Source organism: Theropithecus gelada, chromosome 10, assembly GCF_003255815.1.
Source record: "Theropithecus gelada isolate Dixy chromosome 10, Tgel_1.0, whole genome shotgun sequence".
Taxonomy (NCBI): Eukaryota; Metazoa; Chordata; class Mammalia; order Primates; family Cercopithecidae; genus Theropithecus; species Theropithecus gelada.
The window spans coordinates 87,920,453-87,946,537 of NC_037678.1; the positions used below are offsets into that span (position 1 = coordinate 87,920,453).

At 41.4% G+C, this 26,085-nt stretch overlaps 1 protein-coding gene across 4 annotated transcripts in view; it reads right to left on the reverse strand.

Annotated features, from left to right (window-relative positions):
- The window catches only part of KIF16B (kinesin family member 16B), a 307,106-nt gene that overhangs the window by 238,313 nt on the left and 42,708 nt on the right, over positions 1 to 26,085 (reverse strand). For all 4 annotated transcript variants that reach the window (XM_025400350.1, XM_025400349.1, XM_025400348.1 and 1 more), the window contains exons 2-9: positions 23,352 to 23,421; positions 21,093 to 21,206; positions 10,541 to 10,657; positions 7,845 to 7,942; positions 6,425 to 6,534; positions 2,962 to 3,104; positions 1,030 to 1,198; positions 730 to 861 (exon numbers count right to left, since the gene is read on the reverse strand). In XM_025400350.1, coding sequence (XP_025256135.1) covers positions 730 to 861; positions 1,030 to 1,198; positions 2,962 to 3,104; positions 6,425 to 6,534; positions 7,845 to 7,942; positions 10,541 to 10,657; positions 21,093 to 21,206; positions 23,352 to 23,421 — 953 coding nt within the window. The remainder of the gene's footprint in view (positions 1 to 729; positions 862 to 1,029; positions 1,199 to 2,961; positions 3,105 to 6,424; positions 6,535 to 7,844; positions 7,943 to 10,540; positions 10,658 to 21,092; positions 21,207 to 23,351; positions 23,422 to 26,085) is intronic.

Consider the following 26,085-nt stretch of genomic DNA (forward strand, 5'->3'; position numbering starts at 1 on the left):
AGCTTGGTTAATCTTACCCACCTCCACCACCACCAGTCAACTTTAAGGCTGAGGTGACTATACAAATGCATGTGGGTGTACAACCCAGGGTAAATCCCGCGGCTCCATAGTTAGCACATGGCATGAGGCATGGGAAGGGCATGAAGAGAGGGGAAGGGAAGAGGAAAGAGAGGAAGAGGGAAGGGAAAGTAGAGTCAGAAAGGAAACAAGTCCTGACTTCTCCCAAGCAATTATCTCCCCTTTCTACATTTGTTCTCTATTCTGCTTCTTTCAGTTATCGGCTGAAATATAGACATAAAGCATATTACTGTTAACACTATTTGTTTTATGCATTGGGTTTTTTTTCCCCTCCCAATTCTTACTTTTAAATTCCACATTTACTGCCTTAAATAAAAAAACGAAGTTGGGTTATTTTTACTTTGTGTTCCTATGATTTTTCGCCTATGAGGTAAGTTTCTACCTTATACTTTAAGCAAAGAAAAGCTGAAAAGTCTTCCTGCAAGTTATCACAGCTTCCAAAATATGGCAAGGTGATATAACAGCTAATGATGATACTACAGACTGAGTCATAGCAGGATCACAGGAGGTGATTTTCTTCAAGATAGAAAAACCATTACTTTTCTAAGATGTAAAAGGTGCTATTTCCTAATAAGACACTTTAAAGTTAAATATTTACAGTTAATTCACAGAAAATATTGTATGCTCAGAAAAGTAACTTAAAACGCTTACTGGCAATCATGATAGTTTTAGAGTTTCCTCCAAGGCTATCTTTTAACAACCAAGTCAACACAGAATCCCTGTAAGGCACAAAAACTGGCTTCTTCTTTGCAAGAGTGTTTGTGGCATCCTGAGATAAATCGGCTATGAAAAGGAAGAAAAAAAGGGGAAAAAGGACAATTAGTAAAATTTCTTTTCCTCTACTTTTGCTTCATAAAACCTTGAGGATATTACCTCAGTTTGCAACACAAATGTTACACATGAGGAAAAAGAGGAGGAAAAAGAGGAGGCGGGAGCCAGGCGTAAGCATACCTAAGGCAGAAATGACGTTCCCCAGAGTCACGAGGGACTTGTTAATATTTCCTCCCTCCTTTAGCCTAACCCCGGTGGCTCCAGTGGCATCTGCACGCTCACTTCCGGCAAGATCAACCAAGTGGATCTTACTGACAGTTTCACATGGCATTTCAGAATCAAATTTAGCCTGCGGTAAAATAAAAAAGTAAAATTGAAGAGGTGCAAAGGGCCCTGATGTTCTTCATGATACGAATTCTAATTATTTTCCACTCCTCACTGAGATCTCTCAGGGCAAATATTTTTCAGTTTTCTTATTTTATTGGCCTTCATACTGATTATAGAAACTTCTCACATTTAATCCAGTGCAAAAGAAGTTACTGTATATGATTCTTAAACTTTCTGAAGAATCTTTCCATTCTTAACAAAGCCCTGCTGAATCAGGCTGTGGAAAGAACAGAAAATGAGGCACTGAGTGGCACTCAGCCGAGAAATGTAAGTAAACAAACAATAACTTTTATTCTCATCTAGAATCCCAGCCTTCCAAGAACAAAAGCTTTCCAAAATATGATCAATGTAGACAAGTACAGAAAAGAGCATTCAACCATCATCGGATGTTAAAACATCTTGTTACACAGATTTTTTTTTAATGTAAAATCTTAAATACTATATTCCTTGCTTCTGAATTCTACCAAAATTTTATGTTCACAAAGATCTATGTGTTACATTTTGAACCAAAATGCCCCCCAAATTACCATATTTTTATAGAAATATAAACCTATTAGAAATGAGAGATGGTGGCCAGGCCCAGCAGCTTATGCCTGTGATCCCAGCACTTTGGGAGGCCAAGGTGGGAGGATCGCTTGAGCCTAGGAGTTCAAGACCAGCCTCGGCAACATAGTGAGACATCATCTCTAGAAAAAACTTAAAAAAAAATTAGCTGGGTGTGGTGTTGTACACCCATAGTCCCAGCTCCCTGGAAAGCTGAGGTGGGAGATCATTTGAGCCCAGAAGGTTGAGACTGCAGTGAGCCGTGATCACAACACTGCACTCCAGCCTGGGCAACAGAGTGAAATCATGTGTCAAAAAATAAAAATAAAAAAATTAGAGATGGTCATATGCTAATCAGGCACTAACCAGAAAGCAGGAGAAAAACCAATCAACTTGAGTAAATCAAAAGGAAAGGTCTAACAGAAGATTAACATATGGAGAATTTAAGGCAAGTTGTTCTGACTGGCCTTAGACAATTCATTTTCTTGCTCTTTGATCTCCCTCATTAATAAAATGCTGCCTCTTTGTATCTGATGTGTCCAACTGTTAACACAGATGAGGACATCCCCAAGTTCCTAGCATATACTTAGACCCTGACAAGACACTTCATTTTTGCATTCATCTATTCTACTGACCTCAGTGTTAAAATATTTACCCTCAATAATTTCCACAGATGTTCAAGATGCTCTCAACCTCTTGATCATAATGAATTCTTACATTAGTACTTATAAATATTCGCTGCCCTTTAATATCACTCTAATAATCATAATCAACACGGCAAGGTGAGTGCCATGGAGCGGTAATGGGTAATGCACTGCACTGAGCTACTCACCTTGGCTTCCAGCTGGTCTGACTCACAATCCATTATATCCCACAGAGTTTGCAACAATGAAAACTTTTGCTTAATTAAGCACAGAGCAAGTTGTTTTATGTCTAGAACAGGGTGGAAGCCTGCTAAGTATTTCTTAAGGGTACACATCAGGATATTTCAAATTACTGTGATTGTAACCACAGAGAAACTCAGCACACAGCACATGTTCAACTCTAATTAACAAGAAAATGACAGTCAGTCACCTTTACCTGCTGCTGCTCCTGGTTCAACAATGATCGGTCCTCAGCTGGTGCTAATCAGCAAGTAAAGACCTCAGGGATGGAGCCAGCCGGGCCTGCAGCTGCCCTTACCTGAGTGAACTTGATGGTGAAGATGGCATGAGACCTGCTGCTGACGTCGTTCATCCCAGTCGCTGCGGTGGTCCGGTTGATATTACCCGCATCCATAAGTTCTTCTACGTCAGCATAATTCTGTACTAAATGTTTGGATAAATCTGAAAAAAAAATGGAAGGGGTGAAGAAATCCCCCTAATATATAGAAAATGGAATACCAAATTGCCCTCTATGAAATAATACACAACTCCAAAATCTGCTGACCCGTCTGAAGACCTCACTTGTCTCTCTAGGGCGGTGGTATGTAACACAGACCTGGGAGCTGGGTGGCTGGGGTCGAATCTCAGCTCTGCTGCTTACTAGCTGTGGACTTACATAGTTATGGACAAGCTGCTTCACCTCACTGTGCCTCAGTTACCTCACATGATCATGTGTACCTACCACATAGGACCACGGTCCCCAACTTTTTCGGCACCAGAGATCAGTTTCATGGAAGGTTATTTTTCCACGGATGAGGGGTAGGGGGAACAGATTCAGGATGAACTTGTTCCACACCTCAGATCATAAGGCATTAGTTATATTCTCATCAGGAGCATGCCACCTAGATCCATCATACGTGCAGTTCAGAATAGAGTTCGTGCTCCTATGAGAATCTAATGCCGCCACTGATCTGACAGGAGGCAGAACTCAGGTAGCAATGCTCGCTCCCTGGCTGTTCACCTCCTACTGTGCGGCCTACTTCCTAACAGGATATGGATCAGTACCAGTCTGTAGCTCGGGAGTTAGGGGCCTCTGACATAAGGTATTTAAGATAAAGGTTAGCTATTATATTATCATCAACCTCATTAACATTAGTCATAGCACATAGAAGAAAAATGAAAAAGCACTGCCTCCATGCAAAACCCAATGGCATTTTTTAAATCGTTTAAAAACATTGTTTCATTAACATGTTTTTGGAACATTCATATGGTTCTAAAGTCAAAGGCTACACAGTTACACTGTGTAAAGGGTCCCTGTCCCTATGCTATAGCTCCCCACTTCCCCTTCTGTCAGGGAACCAAATGTTACATACCCTTCTAGAAATAACCTATACATATACAAGCAATCATATTTATCTATAACTATCTTTTCCCCCTTACACACAAATGGTAGCATACCATAAGCATTAGTTTGCACCCTGCTTTTAAATGGAATAATACATTAAAGAACATTCTATATCAGTTAAGGTGTTTCCTCATTCATTTTTAAGGCTGCAGGGGATTGGATCATATGCATGTACCATGACCAATTTAACCATGGAGACTACAGAAGTTGTTCATATTTGGTTTCCAATTTTAAGTAATGCTGCTACAAATAGTCTTGCACATAAGTCTTTTCAAATGCCTGTCAATGTTTATACAGAATGAATTCTTAGAGGTGGAATTTCTAGACAGTTAAAATTTTGATAACAATTGCAAAATTGTTCTCCATATAGGGCAATTTACACCCAGCAGTAGCAAGGTATAAGAGTGCTTGTCTCCCAGCACCCTCCACAATACTGTCTTATCAGGATTATTTACATCTGCCAAAGATGGGTGACAAATATTACCTCCAAGTATTTTTATTTTGTTTTTCTCTTAGCATGAGTGAGGCTAAGCATTCCTTCCTGCATTTAAAAATCATCTGTATTTCCATTTCTATGAACAGCCTAGTCATACATATTCTTTGTTCATTTTTCTACTTGGTTGTTGAATCTGTCCTTACTGATTTATAGGAGTTCTTTATATAGTAGAAAAATAAGTCCTTTGTCTAAAACTTGAATTCAAAATATTTTTCCTATTTTGTAATTAAGCTTTTTACTTTGCTTACAGTGTTTCTGTCAAGCATGATGTTTTATTTTGCTATTCTTTGTTTAACCATTTCTAATTTAACATTGTTTATTTTAGGGTTTCTGAGTTTTAAGTTAGGTTTTTAAAAGCCTTCTTTCCTCCAGGTTTCTGGGAAAAAAAATTAACTCACGGATTTTTATAGTTATTTTATTATTTAATATTTTTACACTTAAATCTTCGGTCTAGTTACCATTTATCCTGGTGTAAAACTGAGTTGTGGTACCAATTTACTTTTTTCTCCTCCTAGACAGCTTAATAATCCCTCCAATAATTTCCCTAAGGTTTGAATAGCACATTGATTATAAACTAAATTCTCCTAAGTATCTAGGTCAGATTCTGGATGTTTGCCCTGTTTTGTTATTCTGTCTCTTCATCCATCAGTTTTATATGTTTTAACATGTGATAAGACACTTGTCAGAAAACATGAAGGCATGAGTTAGGCTAAAAACTCTTAACAGTAATAGCTATACCACGTGCCCATAGAACAACTACATACTGGCACACCTTGCTTTGCTTTGGGCATACAAGGCAAAAGTTTAAGTGGAAATTTATTAAAATACAGATGGGCCGGGCATGGTGGCTCATGCCTGTAATCCCAGTACTTTGGGAGGCCGAGGCGAGTGGATCACGAGGTCAGGAGTTCAAGACCAGCCTGGCCAAGATGGTGAAACGCTGTCTCTACCAAAAATACAAGAATTAGCCAGGTACAGTGGCAGACGCCTGTAATCCCAGCTACTCAGGAGGCTGAGGCAGAGAAGTGCTTGAACTCAGGAGGCGGAGCTTGTAGGGAGCCGAGATCACACCACTGCACTCCAGCCTGGGCCCCAGAGTGAGACTCCGTCCGAAAAGAAAAAAAAAAAAAAGAATACAGATGGGGTCCTATTGTATCTCCCAGTAAAAGAAGACAACCAAAACCAGGAAGAGCTTTAAACCTGTGCCCAGTTCTGTCCTGCATCCACAGAGACGCAAATGAAGAACATGAAAGCATGTCTCTACGTGTGATTCCTGCAGGCCAGCCATTCTAAGTTGCCTTATACAGAGGAGGTAAGATCAGCTTCATTAAGAGGACAGTTTTAAATCCAGCCGATTCTTAAATAATTAGCAAAGGCCAATTCTGTACTCATCATTGCTTGTGTTATTCCTCACAACTGACTGTGCCACGACTAGCGTATCACAACACAGATGCCGAAACCCACAGAGGAAATCCTCCAAACACACTTCCTAAGAGGCAAGAGGTTCAGAATATCTTTATTGTCATATATCACCATTAGGGTCAGTAAAGATACACTGCAAAAGTGCAGTGCCATTTAGAGAGACAGACTGCAGGTTTGCTTAGCTTACCTTACATTTGGAAAAGAAAATTCCAGAGATTTCTTAAAAACAGAGGAAATCTATTGGTAAGCCTCATAAAATCAGCAAATGGCCAGTGAAGTAGAAATTCACTAACTGAACATCATGTAGCGACAGTTCATGTCATTCTTACTCTAACAAAATTCCAAAATTAAAATTAAATAAATTTTTAAAAGCTCACCATTATGCTGCATTTTTTCTTTGAAAGTGTTATTTTTACATAGATCGCAAAACGAATATGGCTGTGAAATATCCACTCTTACCCTCAACATAAGGGCCTTCTTTGGGATGCTCACGGACTCTCAAATTGAAGGTTTTAGATGACTTCCGCCGAAGTAGATCTCTCACACGTTCGTTATAAATTTCTAAGTAACTAAAAATTTTAAATAAAATTGAATTCAGAAAAATGATTTCGGACATTAACATCAGTAACAACACATAACAGCAGCAACCTGCTAACATAAATGGCAACAGCAGCAGTTACTATTTACAAGTGGTGACTATGTATCAGGTACGATGAGTCCTCACTTAAGGTCATTGACAGGTTCTTGGAAAGTGCAACTTTAAGGGAAAGGACATACAGTGGGTCCTCAAATAACACTGCTTCCTTCAACATCGTGTTGCTATAATGTTGATAAGAAAAAGAACTGGTTTCATTAAATGTTGTTTCACTTAAAGTCAAGATTTCTAAGAATGTATCAAGAAATGACATTAGGTCAGGGGTGGTGGCTCACATCTGTAATCCTAACAGTTTCGGAGGCCGAGGCAGATGGATCACTTGAGGTCAGAAGTTCAAGACCAGCCTGACCAACATGGTGAAACCCCATCCCTACTAAAAATACAAAAATTAGCCAGGCGTGGTAACAGATGCCTGTAATCCCAGCTACTTGGGAGGCTGAGGCAGGAGAATCACTTGAACCTGGGAGGTGGAGGTTGCAATGAGCCAAGAGCATGCCACTGTACTCCAGCCTGGGCGACAGAGTAAGACTCCATCTCAAAAAAAAAAAAGGAAGTGACGTGAAGTAAGGACTTACTGTACCATGCTAAGCACTAGACATGGATTATTTCATTGAATTCCTACAATACACAGAGATAAGTACCACAACTATCCTCATTTTATAGGTTAGGCAAGGGAGGTTTAGTGTGATTCAAATAACTTGTCCAAGACCACACAGCAGTCAAGTAGGTGTAAAAAACCCTATATTGCCATATCTGTGTCTGCCCTTGAAACTACCAAAGAGACTGGCTCCCCTCACAGGTTTAATTTCAAGGAGGAAAAAGCACCTCAACCACTCAGATTTACTCATAGGTTAGATTTATAGTGATCCAGCCAAGATAAAGAATAATATAAACCTTACTAAGCTAAAAGAATGAGGCAAGTAATTGGGCATACACTTAAAAGTCAGCAGCTCACTCCATTTGAGATGAACATCCCACATTAGTTTCTGACCAAGCTGTTATTTCTACCAGCTCCCAAATCCTTATCCAAACTATACCCAAGAAAATCACTAAAAACTTATGTGTTTTAAGCTTTATCGCCAAATCATGATCACAGGAGGGGAAAAGGGAAGACTTTTTCTTTAGGAATCTAAAGACCTTATCCATTTCCAGCACCTAAATGCAAGCCAACCAGCATTGACTCTAATCAAGCTCACACTCGGTTACTCAGGCCACAGGCCCTACCTGACTTCAGTTCGAAAAGAAGCTTCATCCCATCTGGTGGTTTCATTTATCCGACTGAAGAGCCCTTCACAGATCCGAGGTATTAAGCCAGAATCTCCCTGCAATGGGAAGGACTAATGTCACAGCTGTCACTCAAAATAAAAGCAACTGATGATTGAATCTGCAATTTGCTGGTGCGAACTTAGATTCAAGTGGCCTGTATGCCAACCCCTGGCCTACCACGGCCCATGCCATATACCCCCTCCAGGGCTGCTTTCTACTCTATGAAATGAGATGATTGAGGCTTCTGATTTATACATGCTGGGACTCTGATAATATATGGTCATCAGTTGTTAGTTAAATCATGGCTTACGAACAAGGAAACTTAATCTCTAACATTTAAATAAGACAGTCTATAACTGTACAATAAATGTTAAAAATATATGCTCAAATGACCAAGGTAGGTGAAATACACACCAGGCAAAAAAAAAAAAAAAAAGCAAACAAACAAGAAAAACTTAGTAATCCCCATGGCAGTTAATAATTGTCTTAAAAACTTAGGTAACAAGACCACATTAAAATCCATGCTTGCCGGGTGCAGTGGCTCAGCCTTTAATCCCAGCACTTTGGGATGCCGAGGCGGGTGGATCACCTGAGATCAGGAGTTCGAGACCAGCCTGGCCAACATGATGAAACCTTGTCTCTACTAAAAATACAAATATTAGCCAGGTGTGGTGGCACATGCCTGTAATCCCAGCTACTGGGTAGGCTGAGGCAGGAGAATCGCTTGAACCTGGGAGGCGGAGGTTGCGCCATTGCATTCCAGCCTAGGCAACAAGAGCAAAAATCCGTTTTTAAAAAAAAAAAAAAACACCACATGCTATGTTCCTACTTTGATAGCTAACCCCTACCATAGCCTTCCTCGATGGAAAATTTTAATACACCATATTATTTATACAATGTGGGTGTAACATTCAATAATATTTATGTTTCAGTCAGCCTTAAAAAGCTGATGAACCTCAGAATATAGTAAAAATCAGGCAAAATGATCTTGCTAGGAAACCAAGGCAGAGCATCAATGCTTTCTTGTCATGCTCCCTCCCTACCTTCACTCAACCCCCATGCCCAAAAACTAAAAGACGGCATGACTGTGTTCAGAGATTGTTTTTTCTTTGTATCATTAAATCAGTACTAATTCTTAACAAGGAAAAATGAGTCTTACATCATATTTTTGGTTCTTACTTTAAAATGAAGAAAGGATACCCAAGCAGCACTCAACTGTAAGATCAGAGAAAAACACTTGTAATCTGTGAGTGCTTTATAAATATTTGACTTATATAAAATAGTTACTAGGGAATCAACATACAAATTTCACTTTTAGAAGTTTACTTTTTTTTCCAAAGATACAGTAGGAAAGGAGGAACTGAGAAGTAATGATAAAAGGAAATGTGAAACTCTCGAAATTAGCTGTTTGTTCCTCTCATTTGTTCTTCCCTTTTCAGATTGAGAACTTGCCAAACAACGCTGACTGACTTCTTGTGTAAAGGAAAAGCCTGGATGTAAGCAGTGAGGTTACATGTCCTGAAATAATTTATTCTGGAAAGTTCTGTTTTCTAACACATGACTTCCATGAACCTCCAAACCTTCAGCATTAAAGACACCACACGTCTGCCAGCAGGAAACCCTCAATCATCTTCCACTAGTGTCTCTACATCTCGACCATGCCACAGGTTTGGCAGGCAATGAACAGAGCTTTCATTAAGAAATAAGAAAAAAAGAAAACAGGCCAGGCACAGTGGCTCACGCCTGTAATCCCAGCACTTTGGGAGGCCAAGGCGGGTGGATCATCTAAGGTCAGGAGCTCGAGACCAGCCTGGCCAACATGGTGAAACCCCATCTCTACTAAAAATACAAAATTAGCCAGGCGTGATGATGCGCACCTGTAATCTATTTGGGAGGCTGAGGCAGGAGAATCGCTTCAAACCAGGAGGCAGAGCTTGCAATGAGCCGAGATCGCGCCACTGCACTCCAGCCTGGGCGACAGAGTGAGACTCCATCTCAAAAAAAAAAAAAAAAAAGAAAGAAAACAGAAGAATGATCTAAATCTGGAGAAAACACAGAACAAGAAAGTTCTTGCAATAATTCCTAGTTTTTACTCCTCTGTATTTTGGGGCAAGTATAACATTAATACCAGTTAACTTACAGAGCTTATAAAACTGCATACGGTGTGTTTATAAAATGTAAACTCTATATAAACTGTATAATTCTAACTTTTTAATGTATTTTCAGGATTTATGTAGTACCTTTCTATCAAAGAGTTAGAATTTTTTTTACATTTTACTTGGGGAAAAAATGTTTTGAGTAATTTTAAAAAGAACAGACTTCAGTAATTTTATTCAAACGGTTGTGTTGGCAGAAAAGAAGAATAAATTACTTATGGGCCCAACACACTTTTTTGATAAGATTATAAGGCCTTTAAAAACAGAAAATGAACAGGGACTTCCATCCATTATTCATGCTTATATACTTAAAATTATTTCTAATTTAAAATCTCTCAAAGGAAATTTAGTCCAACTTATTACTGAGCTTTATCTTATTACTAAAGAATAATCAGAACATGAAAAGTTAGTACAGACCAAATAGATAAAAGAGATCATTCTACCAGTGCAGAGAAAGATAATGAGAAATTTCCTTCCCACACAGTATAAACAACGTACAGAATTTCCCATCATAGTGTATGACTTTCCAGATCCAGTTTGCCCATATGCAAAGACACAAGCATTATAACCTTCAAATGCAGACTTCACGACGTCTGTGCCGAGGGTTTTGAAAACCTGAAAGCCAGAAAGAACACACAAAAGATACAATTAGCATAGATTTTAATAAAAGCCCCTTCAGTGTTGACAATGTTCTTGAATGATACTTTCAGCTCTTAAGGATTAGATCATATAAATAAATCACTGCAGAACCATTTACAACAACATATGTATATACCACAGTTTTCAATCATAAATAAACTTTTTAAGCAAACAAAAAGCAGCCCCATCCTCTTTCCTACTTAAGTTTACCAAAAAATATCCTGAAGTATAAAAATGTAAACAAGGCAAAGTGACAATCATGTTTAGAAGCAAAGACTATTTTAAAGCATCATGATTAGCCATTCACAATTATATAAATATATAAAGCTATTCATTCTATCAGAGCTTCCAGAAACAAAATATTCAAAACCTGAAGGTCACAGCAGACAGAAATTCCTGCCCAAACCAAGCCAAATCAATGCCTTCATTTTAAGGGTCCAGCTACTCATCAAAATCAACCTCTGCAGGTGCTCATGGAGCTGAGTGATGGGTGGGTGCAGATGAAGCTCGGGTGGCTGGGCTCCCCCATGTCAGTGTCCAGGTGCTTTTTCCTATTTGGACATTTGCCCAGGATGGAAAAGGCAGGGAGACAAGCTGTGTGGGGCCAGGGTGGGGGTCACACCTACAATGGCCTGAGTCCACGTCCAACATTCCACATAATTACAATTTGGATAGTGAAAGGAGGTGAAGTACAAATGCTTCACCCAGACAACTGATGGTAAATGAAGGAAATCAAGGTTCAAAATCTTCTTAGTTATAGCCAGCTGGAAAGAGACAACCAAAGCTTTCATGTAGTCTCCTGTCCCCTCAGCCCAGCACACTGAGGGCAGATAAAGCATCTCCCTGCTTCAAAAGGTAGGCACAACAGCCACTGAGGAGATGCCAAAAGGGAAGCTCGCTCAGCTTCAGGTGAAGGGCTCCTCTGTGGTGTCACCACCGTCCAAAGTGGGGCCTCAGCATCCCTACAAGAGCACTCAGTCTACGACTGACACCACATCAGCCAACTCATGGGACCCGGAAGGATCGACCAAAGAGTCATCACCAGCTACTGCCAAACCAAGAGCAGCAGGTCCCAAACTTTGCAGCACATTACAACCGCTTGGGAAGCCTGGAAAAGTCCAATGGCCAGGCCGGTAACCCAGCCCAATTAAGTATGAATCTAAGGGAGTGTGAACCTAGGAATCCATTCTTCTAAACTCCCTATGTGATTTCAAAGCATGGCAACATTTGAGGAGTGACCTAGAGCACTCACATCTGCCAGTCAGCGCAGGCAGTACAGGGACCCTGCGTGGAGGCCAGATTCCCATTAGGATGTGCACACGGCCCACATCAGTGCGGACATATGGAGACAACACCCCTCTGGCCACAACACCCACACCCTAGACAGGGCCGATAAACCTGGCCATCTGCATCTCAGCTCCACCTCAACCATCCCTGCTGATAACACAGCCTGTCCCAAGGACAAGATGAAAATACAGCCAACTGGACCTCAGCTGTCTTCAGATCCATCTTCCCACTGACTTCTACAGACTTTGTTTCCTCAGCCTCATCAGTAAAAGATTTCAACAAACTGTCACTTCAATTGAGTCATTTCCACAAATTGCCAGTCTCACTCATTCTGAGTTAATTCTTAACCATTTTAGCTTTAAGAGCTGACAGTTTTCGATCTTGCTCTCAAATTCTGACGACTTACTCAAGTCTCAACCATAATGGCAGCTCACACTTACTCCGGTCTTTCTAAACCCTTTCGTGTGTTCATGTATAATTCTCATCAAAACACTACAGGGTGAGTAGTGTTACAAGACCCATTTTTCAGATGAGGAAGCCGAAGGGGGAGAGGCCAGGTAACTGGGCACACACCAGGGAGTGCCAGAGCTGAGACTGCATCCAGGACTTTCTTACCACTGTGATGTGCCCTCTTCCCACACCCCCGAAAGCAACAACCAGGCCCCAATCCTACCTTGAAGGGCCCCTCCCCGATCTTCTCTTACGAAGCAAAAGTCAGGAACCCCAGGGACACTCAGGACTCCAGACCACCAGTTGGAGTCTTATTTTCACCAACATATATGGAATATGAGTAAAAACTAAATATTTCCCCAATTCTCTCAGATTAAACAAAACACAAAAGGCAAATACCATTTTTTTATGAATTCACTAAGTAACGAAAAAAGTCGTCTAAACACTTCTCAAAGAATAAAGAAGGATCTTTTCTCATAGTTTGGCCTGGGACTAAACCAAAGTCATGAAAAATATCACATTTAAACCAAACCCAAAGGTTTTCAGAATAAAATTATTTCCTAGGGTTAAAATCTATGCCTACCACTTTGCTATTACTTCATTGCCCAGAAAGTTAACACAGGCGGTTTTCCAATTCAGTGGATCAGCGGGGTTTGGTTTGGGGGAGACATGACTGCAAACGGGTCTAGAAAATCCAGGTCTGGAGGCGCAGAGACCCTGGGCTGGCTCCGTCTCAGCTTCACTCTCAGTGGGTCTCGAAAAACCCACCCAAACTTGGTGCCATGACCTGGAAAAGCAGCCGGCACTGCCTGCATCTCTCCAGGGGTCTTGGCAAGGAAATCGAGATACCCCCATCACAGCTCCCACAGAGGATGCACCAAGCACCGCCCCCACAAACAAGGTAGGAAGGAGGGCCTGCTTTATGAGACTGACAACCGCTCTTCCCTGCTGGCATCAGAACCTGGCTGGCCTGGTTGCCTGAAACCCACCTTGCTGCCTGTCAGAGCACAGACTTGAAAGCTGATTTCCTGAGTAATCCAAGGCATCACTGGGGCCTCACTTGAGGGCAACTGCCCACAAGAGGGCACTGTTAAAACAAAGACGCGCTCATCGGGCATGTCAACTGGGAAATGTTAGGTTTCAAGTTTCTCCTGGGTTGAATTAAGGAACAGGTTGTGTGAGATCAAAGCCTCCCTTTGGAGTTTTGAAGAACCATTAAGAAAAGCAGACCTTGTTTAATCGTCTTTAATTCACATGACTGTAGATTTAAGTTGCTCATTGATTTTCTAATTCTAAAATTAATTTGGGAGAAAAAATATTAATGGTCATCTTACTTGGTATTTGTTCAAGGTTAAGGGAAACTTGAACTATAGTAGTAGACACGATATATTTTCTAAATATGCCTTTACATTCAAATCACACACACACACACACACCCCACACACACACACCATGCTACACTCGCATCTTCCCCTATTTATAGCAGGGATGCGACCTGTCAGCCATTTCCTGTGCCTGATCCATCTGTCATCGAGAACACACCACTCCTTCTCATCCACATCCTTAAGACCTTCCAGTGGCATCTCCAGCACCCTATACAACAGCCCCATGGTCCAACTCTGCTACTATTAAAAGTCAATTAGGTCTACAAACCTGAGCAAGTTCCTTAAGCTTACTGAATCTCTTCAACAAAGAAAAGTAGAGTTAAAATTTAACACATTTGATTCCTGTGAGGATTAAACAAGATAGCACATATGAACACCAAGCAGAGTTTCTGACACCAATAGAAGTTCAACCAACATCAATTTATCTTTCCTCTCCCAGGCCTTCTTTCAGACCAGGCACCACCTCTCTCTGTGAGGCTCCCATTCTCATCACTGCTATTCCTTCCTACTTTTTCCTAATTTTTTAAGAGACAGGGTCTCACTATGTTGCCCAGGCTGGACTTGTCCTGGCCTCAAGCAATCCTCCTGCCTCAGCTCCCCAAGTAGCTGGGACTACAAGTGTGCAACGCTGCACCCAGCTCCTGTTTTTCCCAGATGTTTGATTCAGTATCTTCTGGATACAGTCGCTCCAGTCCTCCAACTTTAACATTTACACTGTCTCAGAAAGCCAACTTCCTCCACAAACCATTTACAAACGGACTACATTTCTCAAATGTTAAGGTGCACACAGAGAACTGGGGATCTTGCTAAAAACAATTCAGATCTAATTCAGTAGGTCTTGGAATAGGTCCTGAGATTTCACATTCCTAACAAGTTCCCAGGCGGTACTGATGATTCTGGTGCACGGACACATTTCAAGCTGCAAGAAACAAGTACTTTTGGTGGCTGGCAAGATGGCCAAATAGGAACAGCTTTGGTCTGCAGCTCCCAGTGAGATCAATACAGAAGGCAGGTGATGTCTGGATTTTCAATTGAGGTACCGGCTGGCTCATCTCACTGGGACTGGCTAGACAGTGGGTGCAGCCCACGGAGGGTGAACAGATGCAGGGTTGAAAATAGCCTCACCCAGAAAGTGCAAGGGGTTGGAGAACTCCCTCCCCTCGCCAAGGGAAGCCATGAGGGACTGTGCCATGAAGAACAGTGCATTCCGGCCCAAATATTATGCTTTTCCCACGGTCTTCACAACTCGCAGACCAGGAGATTCCTTCGAGTGCCTATACCACCAGGGTCCCACGTTTCAAGCACAAAAGTGGGCAGCTGTTTGGGCAGACACCAAGCTAGCTGCAGGAGGCTTTTTTTTTTTTTTCATACCCCAGTGGCGCCTGGAACACCAGAGCGACAGAACTGCTCACTCCCCTGGAAAGGAACCTGAAGCCAGGGAGCCAAGTGGTCTAGCTCAGTGGATCCCATCCCCACAGAGCTCAGAAAGCAAAGATCCACTGGCTTGAAATTCTCGCTGCCAGCACCGCAGTCTGAAGTGGACCTGGGATGTTCGAGCTTAGTGGGTGGTAGGGCACCCACCATTACTGAGGCTTGAGTAGGCGGTTTTCCCCTCACAATGTAAACAAAGCTGCCAGGAAGTTTGAGCTGAGCGGAGCCCACCACAGCTTGGCAAAGCCCCTGTAGCCAGACTGCCTCTCTAGATTCCTCCTCTCTAGGCAGGGCATCTCTGAAAGAAAGGCAGCAGCCCCAGTCAGGGGCTTATAGATAAAACTCCCATTTTCCTGGGACAGAGCACCTGGGGGAAAGGGTGGCTGTGGGTGCAGCTTCAGCAGACTTAAACGTTCCTACCTGCCAGGTCTGAAGAGACCAGCGGATCTCCCAGCACAGCGCTCGCGCTCTGCTAAGGGACAGACTGCCTCCTCGGGTGGGCCCCTGACCCCCATGCCTCCTGACACCTCCCAGCAGGGGCTGACAGACACCTCATACAGGAGAGCTCCGGTTGGCATCTGGTGGGTGCCCCTCTGGGACAAAGCTTCCAGAGGAAGGAACAGGCAGCAACCTTTGCTGTTCTGCAGCCTCCGCTGGTGATACCCAGGCAAACAGGATCTGGAGTGGACCTCCAGGAAACTCCAGGAGACCTGCAGCAGAGGGGCCTGACTGTTAGAAGGAAAACAAACAAACAGAAAGAAATAGCATCAACATCAACAAAAAGGACATCCACACAAAGGTCACCAACATCAAAGACGAAAAGTAGATAAATCCACAAAGATGAGGAAAAACCAGTGCAAAAAGGCTGAAAATTCAAAAAACCAGAATGCTGCTTCTCCTCCAAAGAATTACAACTCCTTGCCAGCAAGGAAACAAAACTGGATGGAGAATGAGTTTGATGAACTGACAGAAGTAGGCTTCAGAAGGTGGGAAATAACAAACTCCTCTGAGCTAAGGAAGTGTGTTCTAACCCAATGCAAGGAAGCTAAGAACCTTGAAAAAGGGTTAGACGAATTGCTAACTAGAATAACCAGTTTTGAGAAGAACACAAAAGAGCTGATGGAGCTCAAAAACACAGCACAAGAACTTCATAAAGCATACACAGGTATTAATAGCCAAACAGATCAAGCAGAAGAAAGGATATCAGAGATTGAAGATCAACTTAATGAAATTAAGCATGAAGACAAGATTAGAGAAAAAAGAATGAAAAGGAATGAACGGAGCCTCCAACAAATATGGGACTATGTGAAAAGACCAAACCTACGTTTGATTGGTGTACCTCAAAGTGATGGGGAGAATGGAACCAAGTTGGAAAATACTCGTCAGGTTATTATCCAGCAGAACTTCCCCAACCTAGCAAGACAGGCCAACATTCAAATTCAGGAAATACAGAGAACACCACAAAGATACTCCTCGAGTAGAGCAAAACTCAAGACACATAATCGTCAGATTCACCAAGGTAGAAATGAAGGAAAAAATGTTAAGGGCAGCCAGAGAGAAATGTCGGGTTACCCATAAAAGGAAGCCCATCAGACTAACAGTGAATCTCTCGGCAGAAACCCTACAAGCCAGAAGAGAGTGGGGGCCAATATTCAACATCCTTAAAGAAAAGAATTTCCAACCCAGAATTTCATATCCAGCCAAACTAACCTTCAGAAGCAAAGGAGAAATAAAATCCTTTACAGACAAGCAAATGCTGAGATTTTGCCACCACTAGGCCTGCCTTACAAGCGCTCCTGAGGAAGCACTAAATATGGAAAGGAAAAACCGGTACCAGCCACTGCAAAAACATACAAAATTGTAAAGACCATCAATACTGTGAAGAAATCACATCAACTAACGGGCAAAATAACCAGCTACCATCATAATGACAGGATCAAATACACACATAACAATATTAACCTTATATATAAACAGGCTAAATGTCCCAATTAAAAGACACAGACTGGCATTTTAAATTAGATAAAGAGTCAAGACCCATTGGTGTGCTGTATTCAGGAGACCCAGCTCATGTGCAAAGACACACAAAGGCTCAAAATAAAGGGATAGAAGAATATTTACCAAGCAAATGGAAAGCAAAAAAAAAGCAGGGGTTGCAATTCTAGTCTCTGATAAAACAGACTTTAAGCCAACAAAGAACAAAAATTAAAAAGAAGGGCGTTACATAATGGTAAAGGGATTAATGCAACAGAAGAGCTAACTATCCTAAACAGATATGCACCCAATACAGGAGCACCCAGATTCATAAAGCAAGTTCTTAGAGACCTACAAAGAGACTTAGACTCCCACACAATAATAGTGGGAGACTTTAACACCCCACTGTCAATATTAGACAGATCAACAAGACAGAAAATTAACAAGGATATTCAGGACTTGAACTCATCTCTGGACCAAATGGGACTAATAGACATCTACAGAACTCTCCACCCCAAATCAACAGAACATACATTCTTCTTTGCACCACATCACACTTACTCTAAAATTGACCACATAATTGGAAGTAAAACACTCCTCAGCAAATGCAAAGGAATGGAAATCATAACAAACAGTCTCTCAGACCACACTGCAATCAAATTAGAACTCAGGATTGAGAAACTCACTCAACACTTCACTACATGGAAACTGAACAATCCATCACGTAAATAGAACCAATGACAAAAACCACATGATTATCTCAATAGATGCAGAAAAGGCCTTCGATAAAATTCAACACACCTTCATACTAAAAATTCTCAATAAACTAGGTCTTGATGGAAGGGATCTCAAAATAATAAGAGCTGTTTATGACAAACCCACAGCCAATATCATACTGAATGGGCAAAAGCTGGAAGCATTCCCTTTGAAAACCAGCACAAAACAAGGATGGCCTCTCTCACCACTCCTATTCAACACAGTGTTGGAAGTTCTGGCCTGGGCAATCGGGCAGGAGAAAGAAATAAAGGGTATTCAATTAGGAAAACAGGAAGTCAAATTGTCCCTGTTTGTAGATGATATGACTGTATATTTAGAAAACACCATCATCTCAGCCCAAAATCTCCTTAAGCTGATAAGCAACTTCAGCAAACTCTCAGGATACAAAATCAACGTGCAAAAATCACAAGCATTCCTATACACCAATAACAGACAAACAGAGAGCCAAATCATGAGTGAACTCCCATTCACAATTGCTACAAAGAGAATACAATACCTAGGAATCCAACTTACAAGGGATATGAAGGACCTCTTCAAGGAGAACTACAAACCACTGCTCAAGGAAATACAAACAAATGGAAAAACATTCCATGCTCATGGATAGAAGAATCAATATTGTGAAAATGGTCACACTGCCCAAAGTAATTAATAGATTCAATGCTATCCCCATCAAGCTACCATTGACTTTCTTGACAGAATTAGAAAAAACTATTTTAAATTTCATATGGAACCAAAACACAGACCATACAGCCAAAACAATCCTAAGCAAAAAGAACAAAGCTGAAGGCATCATGCTGCCTGACTTCAAATTATACTACAAGGCTACAGTAACAAAACAGCATGGTGCTGGTATCAAAACAGAGATATAGACAAATGGAACAGAACAGAGGCCACAGAAATAACGCCACCCATCTGATCTTTGACAACCTGACAAAAACAAGCAATGGGGAAAGGATTCCCTATTTAATAAATGGTGTTGGGAAAACTGGCTAGCCATATGCAGAAAATGGAAACTGGATCCCTACCTTACGCCGTATACAAAAATTAATTCAAGATGGATTACAGACTTAAACGTAAGACCTAAGACCATAAAAACCCTAGAAGAAAACCTAGGCAATACCATTCAGGACATAGGCATGGGCAAAGACTTCATGTGTAAAACACCAAAAGCAATGGCAACAAAAGCCAAAATTGACAAATGGGATCTAATTAAACTAAAGAGCTTCTGCATGGCAAAAGAAACTATCATCAGACTGAACAGGCAACCTATAGAATAGGAGAAAATTTTTGCAATCTATCCATCTGACAAACGGCTAATATCCAGAATCTACAAGGAACTTAAATTTACAAGAAAAAAACAAACAACCCCATCAAAAAGTGGGCAAAGGATATGAACAGACAATTCTCAAAAGAAGACATTTATGCAGTCAACAAACATATGAAAAAAAGCTCATCATCACTGGTCATTAGAGAAATGCAAATCAAAACCACAACGAGATACCATCTCATGCCAGTTAGAATGGTGATCATTAAAAAGGAAACAACAGATGCTGGAGAAGATGTGGAGAAATAGGAACGCTTTTACACTGTTAGTGGGAGTGCAAATTATTTCAACCATTGTGGAAGACAGTGTGGCGATTCCTCAAGGATCTAGAACCAGAAATATCGTTTGACCCAGCAATCCCATTACTGGGTATATACCCAAAAGATTATAAATCATTCTACTATGAAGACACATGCACACGTATGTTTATTGCAGCACTATTCACAGTAGCAAAGACTTGGAACCAACCCAAATGCCCATCAATGATAGACTGGATAAAGAAAATGTGGCACATATACACCATGGAATACTATGCAGCCATAAAAAAGGATGAGTTCATGTTCTTTGCAGGGACATGGATGAAGCTGGAAACCATCATTCTCAGCAAACTAACACAGGAACAGAAAACCAAACACCAGATGTTCTCACTCAAAAGTGGGAGCTGAACTATGAGAACACATGGACACAGTGAGGGGAATGTCACACACCAGGGCCTGTCAGTGGGTAGGGGGTTAGAGGAGGGATAGCATTAAAATGTAGATGTCAGGTTGATGGGTGCAGCAAACCACCATGGCACGTGTATACCTATTTAACAAATCTGGACGTTCTGCACATGTATCCCAGAACTTAAAGTATAATTTAAAAAAAAAAAAAAGAAAGAAAGAAAGAAGTACTTTTTCATGCCCTACTTTTCGAGATGCCATTGCATGGATTACAGCCCAGGCCAGGCAGGACAGGAATTCTTATCCCCATTTTAACCTATGGAGACCTAAAGCAATGTATCTAAAGAAGCTGTCAACAAGCCAGGAAGAGGCCCAGTGATGAAGCCTGCGTTTTTCCTTCTATACTGGTGCTCCCCATTTCTAACCACACTCTGCTCAAATACCTGGCTTTTCCCCACCCAGAGAAATATACTTGTCCCTCTGCTCACCTGAAATGTCTACATCAGTGTCTTGATAGGCTTCTGCGGGTACCTTTGTGTCTGTTCTTACCTGTCCACTTCACATCTACATTTTAGCCCTTAAAAGCCTACAGGCCAGGTTTCTTGGACAAATTCCAGCATCATTCTAGATTCTAGAAAGATTCTGAATGAAACATTCTTTCTTTCTAGAATCCACTCTAAAACCTGTAATGATCCACATAAGCTGGGAACACATGACTTGGGTTTGAGGTTTCCTCCTAAATCTCCACACTGAATAGCATTCAAGGTTAAGTGGCTTTTTTACTGGGCTTAGCAGCATACACGTTTCCCCCTAGAAATGCTCTCTATGTAGAGCGCCTTCTAAACAGGAACCATATCCAGGTTTTGAAACAAATTAAAAATTATCATCATTATGCTCAAAAGTGGAAAAAAAAAAAATCAACCTTTTGAGAACTGAATTCTTCTCAGGCTTAAATAAATACTCCTAAATAACACTCAGAAAGTTAAGTTAGCAAAGGCTAATTTTACATAAAAATTACATTCAGAAGGAAATTGGCAAGATATTTTAAAGTATTTTAGAGTAGGCATGTTTTCCTCAATGTGAAAATAAATCAACATAAATATTTTGAAAATATCATATACCATTTCTTGTGAAACGTAATCTGGGCTTTTCGTATCAGCAGAATAAAAAGAAAAGTCATAGGTGAAGGTCTTGGTCCGTTCTCTTCCTGAGTCCCCAGTGCCTCCTTCTGGTATCTAGAAAGAAATGATTAGGATAATAATAATAATGTAAAGAGCACTGCCATTTGACCCAAACTTCCATGTTTCTATGCTGACTAAAAAGCATTTCATTCCTGCTGGCTTCTCTAAAACAATAAACAAATAAAATTGAAATATGAACTAAACTCCTTATAGCAATCCGTCTGTCATACGACCCAAGAATACTATTCTGACCTTTTTTTGTCCATGATTAACTCCTAAGAACCCAACACTCCAGCCAGACTCTGTTTTTCCAGCTTCAGTGACTTTTATTTACTGTTCCCTCCACCTAAATCCACCAGAGTTGGGCTTTGCACAACTACGAGGGTGGTATTCACATAGATCATGGTAAGATTGGCACCTTCTAGAGCTGTATGATTTGGTGGTCTCATTGAAAATTCCAGGGCAGACGTCTCCTCTTTCATGACACTTCCCTTGGACACTGCACGGAGAAGTAATTTCTCCTACCTCCGACAGCCTAGACTCTTTCAGGACACACCATATTGTGAGTTTATTGTAGGTGTTTGCATGTATCTTGTCCCCTTTGCTATATGCTTAAAGTGCACCCCAAAACCATGTTTTAAAATCTTCATATGCTCCCAAAGTCTGTTTATTGGACATATGCTGAATAACTTCAATGAGCACCATATTTTCCACGATTCACATATTATAAAAAAAATTATGATTCTTATGAAAACACTAAAAGTCTGGGCATCTGTTCTGGTTACTGAAACATCAGATGATAAAATGTTTATAAAACTCAAAAAGCAACAGAGTAATCGAAGAAAACGGATTAATGCACAAAGAAAGGAGACTCATCCAGGGTCAGTGGTCTTTTACCAAAGTACTGTGAGCATAGAAAGGCACATGAAGGAAAGACAAGGTAATTACCAGCAGGGAATGGACAAGTGACAACTGGGTAGAAACATGAGAAGATGCGAGAGGCCAAAGGAAGGGAAAGAAGCACCGTGCAGGCCAGACAGAGCTGGAATGCACAAGGGTTGTGCTAAGCAGAGAAAGAAAGGCATCCAGTGGAGAATGCCTCAGGTAAAGGACACCAGTGCCTCAACGGAGGAAATCAAATGGTCCAGAGGCTGCTCAGTTGGAAGATGGGAGCATTTCCCAGCTTCTATCATTGGAGATCAACTCGCACTACTTTGAAATTGGATCTCAAAGTACCCAGTCCTTTGAGCCACATATTAATAGAAATCTGCTCCTCAGATGTGAACAGGAGATGGATCTGACTTGGCCATGGAGCATCATGTCTCAGAAATCCAGACCTAAAAGTTAGTGACAAATATCGAAGGAGAAAGGCAATGAACCCACAAAGTACTTCATTTCTTTTTTTTTTTTTTTTTTAATTTAAGATGGGATCTTGCTCTGTTGCCCAGCGTGGAGTGCAATGGCATAAACAGGGCTCACTGCAGCCTTGATCTCCTAGGCTCAAGTAATCCTCCTACCTCAGCCTCTCAAGTAGCTAGGACCACAGGTGTGCACCACCGAGTCTGGCTCTGATTTCTTCAATATTAATTTTATACCCCTATTACCTTCCTCAGTGAAAAGCATTCAGCGCCCTTTAAAAATTTCCTAACTAAATAAACAAACAGGATGTTTTAAGTGCCAAAGGAGAAACCTGCCATCTTGAAAATATTTTTTAACTTTTTTTTCCAGAAAAGAAATTTGGTGATTTTTTAAAAATCTTTCCTATCCTGAGTTTTGAATAATAATACCAGTTCTTCTTCAAGGATTACCAAACATGATTATTTTTGTTAAAAAATAGAAAAAATCTAGGGGCAAAGCTTATTTAATGTTCACAAAACACAGTCAATTGCCAGGCTACGCCCCTACCACGAGGACACAGGATGAAAATGCCCGAATCTGGGATAGACTCAGGACCTCCTGGACCAGAGCAACGGCTTGGATTTGGCTTCCAGACCAAATAAAGCCAGGGATGGGAAAGGAAACAGGATCAACTCTTCTGCTTCAAGACTGAGCCCAAGCCAGGTGCAAGCTGGCGTGGCTAACTGCACTGGAAAGGAGGGTGTGGAAACAGCAGACAGGCTTTATTTCCCCGTAAGTCATCCCCACAGTAAAGCAATCATGGGGCTCTTAGAACTTAAGCAAGGCCAGGTCACTACTTGCCTTTAAGTTTGTGATTGTTGTTTTGCTTTTCTCCATCTGAATAATGAACTTGGCCTCCAAGTCCTTTTCCCTGCAACACAAATAATTCAGTAGTGGTTAGAAGAGAAAAGATTATTAAAAACAAAACAAAACTAAACCCATTTGTTTTATTTACTTTTTACATTAGGAGTTTATTTTTCAATGGCATCTGAGGAGCAACCTCAGATACCACTCCTTCCAAAACCTTACTAATACAACATGAAGATACGCAAAATGATGCCACCATCAACAATTATGACTGATACAGTGTGTTGTTAAACCCTGAAAGAATTTCCAATTGTAAGCCAAAGGAAGAGTAAATGAAATAACGGACACCACAATGGGCCAAGACTCACCAAAAAAAAGCAGCCCCACTCACTTTGTTACAAAAAGATACCTTAGCCCCCTACACAAGATGCAAACCAAAAAGAAAACTGGAGTGGTTACAAGCAGGTGTTGCTTCCAGAAGCAGCCAGGGCACTGTTCCCTCCTCCTACCTTCTTTCTACATCTGTTCAGAAACTGCATTTCTCAGAAAACAGCAGAACAGGAGGACTCCTTAAGAGTACAGTTCCCTAGAATAAATGACCATACATTTACCCAATGGAGTGTGACGCCACTGAACAAGGAATGAGGAATATCTCTATATCCTGTTATGGCGTGGCCACTGGGATATACTGTTCAGTGGAGACAAAAGATGGAGAAAATCTATGTAGAAAAATACAAATCATATTTTAAAACTTTTTTAAAACCTATGAATTTTTCAAAAGGCTACCTGGGAAAAAAAGGGAAATTGAGGATAAGGATTTGGGGCGGACAAGGGACGTGGACAAGGATAGAAGCTAGATTTCTGCAAATATACTTTAATCTGGAGGTCATCTTTAGAATGATAAAAATAATGTATGCAAAAATGAAACAAAAATTTTTAAAACCAAGCTAAAATTCAGAAGTAAGTTGAAGCAAATGAATCTAGTTATATACCACAAAGTGGGAAATTATTTCAATTATGACTCTATAGAGGAATTTGACCATACTGTAATGAGATATATCCTTAAAAAAAAAAAAAAAAAAAAAGAACTACAAAGAAATCTTAAACCATTTTTAGTAATCATATTTTTGGTGGTAATGTAAGTGTCATTATTCTGAGATTTCTGTCTGTGTACTATGGGACATTACAAGAGTAATTATGTTGGTGCCCTAGAGAACCAAGGTTTTTGAAGTGGCTGAATGAGATACAAACATAAGTTTGATGAGGTTAAGTAAAAACTGTAGTCTTGGCCAAGCTACAGTTGGCTCAGGCCTGTAATCTCTGCACTTTAGGAGGCCGAGGCGGGCGGTTCACCTGAAGTCGGGAGTTCAAGACCAGCCTGACCAACATGGAGAAACCCCATCTCTACTAAAAATACAAAATTAGCCAGGCATGGTGGCGCATGCCTGTAATCCCAGCTACTCCGGAGGCTGGGGCAGGAGAATCGCTTGAACCCAGGAGGCGGAGGTTGCAGTGAGCTGAGATCGCGCCATTCCACTCCAGCCTGGGCCAACTCTGTCCCAGAAAAAACTGTAGTCCTGAATCTAATTGGAAGGAGTAGCAGAAACTTCATCTTTCATCCGAAATTTAAAAAAACAAACAACTCCCTTGCTTTGTCCATTGAAAAGGCCTAGAATCTTATGCTCAGATTACAGCCTATAAATACCATTTTCCACTAAAATAAGTCAGGGTTCCTTGGAGAAGTGACTCAATCCAAATATTGAACCATTTCCTCACACAATAAAGCAGGAACACTAACACAGGTCACTAGGGCTGTGGCGGGCACCTTGTAACATGGCTCCCAATGATCGCCCGGTACTCACACCCTGGTGTGTATGATCCCTGCCCTTGAGTGTGGGCTGGACCTAGTGAGTCACTTCTAATGACTACAACCCAAACACACCCAAGCGATGGTCTGTCACCTCCCAGACGGGCTTTCAAGACTGTGACTTCTGTCTTGCTGGCTCTCTCTTCTCCCTTTTCTCTTAGAGCCCTGGCAGTGCGAAAAGCCAGGGATGACAGAGTGAGGACCTCTGTGGACAGACCCAGCCAGCAGGAAACAGGGGCCTACCAGCAGCACGCCAGACAGCCTGGCAGGGCACGCTCCCCAAGCCCACATGGGGACATGACGATGAAACATGACTGGGCAGCCGCCTGGCACCCTGACTGCAGCGCTAGGGGAGAGCCAGAGTCAGAAGACCCTGCTAAACTCCACCCAGATTCCTGACCCATAGAAACTCTGAGATAATACAGGCTGCGTTTTATTGTTGTTGTTGTTTGGTTTTTTTGAGACAGAGTTTCACTCCTGCCGCCCAAGCTGGAGTGCAGTGGCATGATCTCAGCTCACTGCAACCTCCACCTCCTAGGCTCAAGCGATTATCCTGCCTTAGCCTCCCAGGTAGCTTTGACTACAGGCACGTACCACTGCACCTGCCTATTTTTGTATTTTTTGTAGATGGAGTTTTGCTGTATTGCTCAGGCTGGTCTCAAACTCCTGAGCTCAAGCAATCCACCCGCCTTGGCCTCCCAAAGTGCTGGGATTACAAGCATGAGCCACTATGCCTGGTCAATACACATTGTTTTAAGTCCCTAAGTTTTGGGGTAATTTGTTATACACTAAAAGAAAACTAATACAAGGACCCTGTCAAAAGGACTGAGGAACCAACCTGCATAAGTTCCTGCTGCCCAA